The following is a 4,384-nucleotide window of genomic DNA, read 5'->3' as shown; positions in this document are numbered from 1 at the left end:
ACAAGATAGAGAATCTGTTGGTGGTTTTTGTAGAGGTTCACACTCGTCGGAAAAGACAAAGAGTGGTGGTTCCTTTAGTTCATGTAGATAAGAGTGGTAGGCACAAGTGTGTGCTAGATACCATTGGCAAATGTGACTTTTGCATTCTTATTCTAGTGAATGATTCTGGACTTGGTCCCGGGGATGTAGGTTATCCGAACCCCGTTAACAAATCTCTTGTGTCGTCTCTTCACTATCCTTTCATCTCTCTGTTAAGCATCGCTCATACATATCTGTCATACAAGTCTGTAGATATAGCACGAATCTCATTCTTTCATATGGAGGAATAAATATTTATCTTCAGCACTTAAAGCATCATAACTGAACTTCAAAATGCTCTCAATACCTTCATGAAGGTTAGTCCTTAACCTTGATACTTCCATTGACCACTGCTCCTTGGACAATCCTCGAAAGTGGGATCCAATAACCTCTAGTGCTAAAGGAAGTTCACCCACAAGGTATGTAATTTCACGAGCAAGTTCATTGAAACCATCTTCAGGGGTCTTTTTTTAAAAAGCATACATGCAGAACATTTGAAGAGCCTCATCATTTGACGGAAAATTCACCTTGTATATATGCTCGATCCCGTGTGCCTTCAAAAGTCTTGTATCTTCTGTTGTGATGATAATCCGACTTCTAGGACCAAACTCCTAAATGAGAAATCACGATATCTTTCTGGTCTATCATCTGAGACAACATTTCTCCTTGTAGTTTCAATTTTGCATTGTACTCATCAAGACAAGGTCTTGGATAGTTTACTCTGATATTCACGATGAATGCGCTATTTTGGAAACTCCCGGAGAGTTGGTTAAACAGAAACCTGGCGATGGTGGTCTTCCCAATCCCGGGCGGACCCCAAATACCAATCATCCTCACTTCATCCAAATCAGGGCGTAGAAACTGATGCATCCTTCTCATATGAGCTTCCATCCCAATTAAACGGTCAAAATCACGTGATGGTGTCAAGTGATTAAGCTTGTTCGAAATATAAGCGGCGATGTCTTCAATCATGGTTGCTTCATCATCCCTAACAAAGAGGAAGATCAACTTATACAGTTCCAATGCTACAAAGATTTATAGTTTGATGTGTTAGAAATATTAAAAAAATTAAAGCAAATGAAATTAAAGTCAAGAACACGAACCAGTTTCTTGAATGGTAACCTGCGATTGTGGCCACATCCTCCAAAGCTTTCCTCCATGTCTGAACCTTCTCCTTGCCTTTGCCTTTACAAGTTTTTTTGAAGACCTTCCCAAAGTCTCCCTTCTGCTTCTTTACATCAGTTGGATCTACTTCATAGAAAATGGTAATCACCACCGTTTGACCCAACTCTTTTTTGTACTTCATGATCTCCACCAATTCGTCAAGACACCACAACGAAGAAGCATAATTCTTGGAGAGCAAGACAACAGCAATCTTAGATCCTCTGATCGCCTGTTTGAGTACAGGACCAATGAACTCGCCTCTCTTCATCTCGTTATCAAGAAAAAATTTGATTGCTTTCTTTTTAAATTCCTTGAGAACGTGGCTGAGAAAGGATTTTCGTACATCTTCCCCGTGGAAGCTCGGAAAGACATCGTGTTCCCAGGTTGGTGACAAAGAAGATGAAGTAAATGAAAGAGATAAAGAAGAAGAAGAAGAAGAAGAAGAAGAAGAAGAAGCCATTACTGCGATAGAGAGAAGATTTGAGATCAGAGATCTTAATAATAGAGCTATGTGGGAAGTATGGACTAACAAAGAGACTTTGTATGTGCAATGACTTAGAACGTTGACTCCATTGACTCAGATGGTTCACACAATTTTGGATAAGAGATAACTTAAGCTTACTGTAAAATAAAGTTTATATTTTCACAGTCTTAGCTGTCTAGTAGTTTGTAGGTTCCACCATTCTTGCAATTTCTCTGATATTTCCTCTCAGAAATTTAATTGGTCCTTCAATTTTCAACCGAAATTTCTTTGTATAGTTCATAGAAGAAGACATACCCTACCGTCTCTTTCAAGTCTCTCACTTGTAGAAAAAGTAATAACAATCGGCAAATGGTTGTGGTACTCTAGGTCTAAGAAGGAAATAGTAATGAAATACGCAAACAATTTCAGTGAAAGTCTCCATCAAAATTCGAAGTTCACACATATTGAGTTTCGAAGCAGTGAGTTCAATGTTTGGACTCAGTCAGAGCAAAAAAAGGTTCCATAGACTAATCTAAGTTCACACATAATACACGGTTCTACTTCACATCCGCCGACTAGATACCTCAACTGTTTCGTATGGAGGACATATATTCATGTCGTTTTATGAAAAAATCCAAAGAGTATAAAGATTCAATGTTGTGTTTAGTGTTTTTTAATGAACAATAGGAGACACATTGAGAAGGTGAATAAATGGTGTGATATTGACCTAGCTGAGCAAAGAACACAGTTATATCTTGCGTCCCAAGAAATCTCCTTATTTCATCAATGTTGTCAGATAAAAAAATATATAAAGGCTTTGCCTTTTATATTCCAAATAATACAACAATGTGTTTTAAAATTTCGTGCACGAAGGTTTGATTTCTTCAGATTTTTTTTTTGTTTTTCACACAGTCCTCTGTTTATACTATGAGATTTCATACCAACAGAGTGCTCTGTTTTTCTCAAGTCACAACTCTGTCTGTGAATGTTCATAGTTTGCAATTCAATACACACGCGTACCACCAGGAGTTTATAGCCAGACATCTTACAGCACAGTAAGTTTAATTTTATTCGATTGCATTCATCCTTGTTGCTGTATGAAAATTTCATATTTACTCGAATGCATTCATCATCCTTACAAAAAGTCAAAAATTCTAAAGAAACTTAGTTTGATTTTTATCAAATGAGTTTTAGTTCAGATTCTTATAATTAGAGTCTAGTTAATAAAGTCTATGTAGAAAGAGACAAATTACAAGTTAAATAAGTGAACAAAATTTTACACTACAAGTTCCAAAGAGAGTAAGAGAAAGAAAACAGAGGAAAGTGTTTGGTTCTAGTAGTAATATTCTTCAACAAGAAACTAATCCATGATCTAAATAAGCTTCTTCTTTTCAAAGTATTGCTTCAAGTACAATATCTGTAAACCAGAGACCACAATGCATATCCCCAGCGACATTATACTATACCATGCCACTCTCGAGTTTGTTTTTTCGCTCACAATCCTCATTTCTGCCTCTCTGCAATTGCGAAAACAATAGAATGTGTTATTATTTCTATTTCTTTTCAGTATCTTCAAAGAATGTAGCACTTAGTTAAAGCTTTTACTTGTTTCTGAGGTAAATTAGATTTTCATGGATAGCCTCAACTGCACCTTCAAGTTTCTTAAGCTCCAGCTCCACACCCTACGGATTGAAGGCATAATCGGGTGTCATATAGAGAGACTAACTTTGTTGCACAGCCTATTCATCGATGTGTTGTGAAAGACTTTTTAAGTAATTTGAAGACTATTATCTCAGAGACATGAAAAGTAGAAAGCTGACCTCGATCTTCTCTTTTCTAGCAATGGAGTCCCAATCCTTGGCTGCGATTCCGGTTTTCCAGTCAAGGTTGATGCTAAAATCTTTGTTACCATGACTATTGCCATCGGCCTCAAAACACGCCAAGTAGGTTCCTGATTCTTGGGTTGTAAACGCAAACTGACCATTCGTTGTGTTTTCCTTGTGGTGCAAAACGCTGCCATAAGGTGCTGTAACCTGCAATTACAACATAGAAATTTCTGGTCATTTTCCTCTTCAATCCCTCAACAACCTATAAGGCATGTAATTTGTACACGTCTGACGTCTCCATAACACATGTGTTTAAGTTTTCCACAAAAACTTGAGGTCATATGTCAACAAACATATGAGCGTTACTAGAAATGTGTTGACATAACACACATGTGAGTAAACTTTCTAGTTTCTACACCAATCTATCAAGCAATGTCGTAGCCGCAGTAGAGTCAATGGCTACAATCTAACTAAGAAACTATTAGGGAGAGTTGGATTTTAGATAAGATTACATAAACATTTCCATAGGAAGTCAACAAGATCACATCTTTGGAAGCAAATAGAGAACTTGTAGTAACACCAACTCCATAACACACCAAGCCATTCAATTAGATCTGAATCAGTGCTTAAGATCCAAAACTGAGTATACATAACAACGACCTCTTACCATTGTCCCAAAATCTATTACTCTTTATCACATTCACAAAACAATCTTCAATTCTATGAATCAGCTACTCATCTGTAACATTGAATGCACTCGAGCATCAATGCTTCAATCAATGCTATACCCAAAATCCAAATGTGGTAACTATTGACAAATTTAGAAAGTTCCAGATTTCCAAATCTACAGGAC

The 4,384-nt window shown here is 37.0% G+C and overlaps 3 protein-coding genes across 4 annotated transcripts in view; all 3 read right to left on the bottom strand.

The window, feature by feature from the left end:
- The window catches only part of LOC104787447 (disease resistance protein TAO1-like), a 17,921-nt gene extending 17,448 nt beyond the window's left edge, over positions 1 to 473 (bottom strand). The window contains exon 1 of the mRNA XM_010513036.2: positions 386 to 473. Coding sequence (XP_010511338.1) covers positions 386 to 391 — 6 coding nt within the window. The 5' untranslated portion in view covers positions 392 to 473. The remainder of the gene's footprint in view (positions 1 to 385) is intronic.
- On the bottom strand, positions 499 to 1,782 carry LOC104787448 (probable disease resistance protein RPP1). Of its 2 annotated transcripts, none has more exons than XM_010513037.2 (2): positions 1,182 to 1,776; positions 499 to 1,066 (listed from the first exon to the last, which is right to left on the bottom strand). In XM_010513037.2, the coding sequence occupies exons 1-2, from the start codon at positions 1,700 to 1,702 to the stop codon at positions 676 to 678; spliced, it is 912 nt and encodes a 303-aa protein (XP_010511339.1). In that variant the 5' UTR covers positions 1,703 to 1,776; the 3' UTR covers positions 499 to 675. The 2 variants fall into 2 exon arrangements, with proteins under 2 accessions (XP_010511339.1, XP_010511340.1); XM_010513038.2 differs by having other exon boundaries at positions 963 to 1,103; positions 1,182 to 1,782.
- LOC104789498 (transmembrane emp24 domain-containing protein p24delta4-like) overlaps positions 2,932 to 4,384 on the bottom strand; it is a 3,039-nt gene continuing 1,586 nt past the window's right edge. Inside the window, exons 2-4 of the mRNA XM_010515188.2 lie at positions 3,526 to 3,738; positions 3,311 to 3,387; positions 2,932 to 3,222 (exon numbers count right to left, since the gene is read on the bottom strand). Coding sequence (XP_010513490.1) covers positions 3,078 to 3,222; positions 3,311 to 3,387; positions 3,526 to 3,738 — 435 coding nt within the window. The 3' untranslated portion in view covers positions 2,932 to 3,077. The remainder of the gene's footprint in view (positions 3,223 to 3,310; positions 3,388 to 3,525; positions 3,739 to 4,384) is intronic.

This window comes from Camelina sativa, chromosome 5 (assembly GCF_000633955.1).
Source record: "Camelina sativa cultivar DH55 chromosome 5, Cs, whole genome shotgun sequence".
Classification (NCBI taxonomy): domain Eukaryota; kingdom Viridiplantae; phylum Streptophyta; class Magnoliopsida; order Brassicales; family Brassicaceae; genus Camelina; species Camelina sativa.
Note: the sequence above shows the minus strand (reverse complement) of the source record. Positions and strands in the feature narration are given on the sequence as shown.

Coding starts and splice junctions, on each gene's coding strand:
- LOC104787448 (XM_010513037.2), bottom strand. CDS start 1,702: ATGGCTTCTTCTTCTTCTTCTTCTTCTTCTTCTTCTTCTTTATCTCTT. Junction 1,067..1,181: donor GGTTACCATTCAAGAAACTG/GTTCGTGTTCTT, acceptor CCTCTTTGTTAG/GGATGATGAAGCAACCATGA.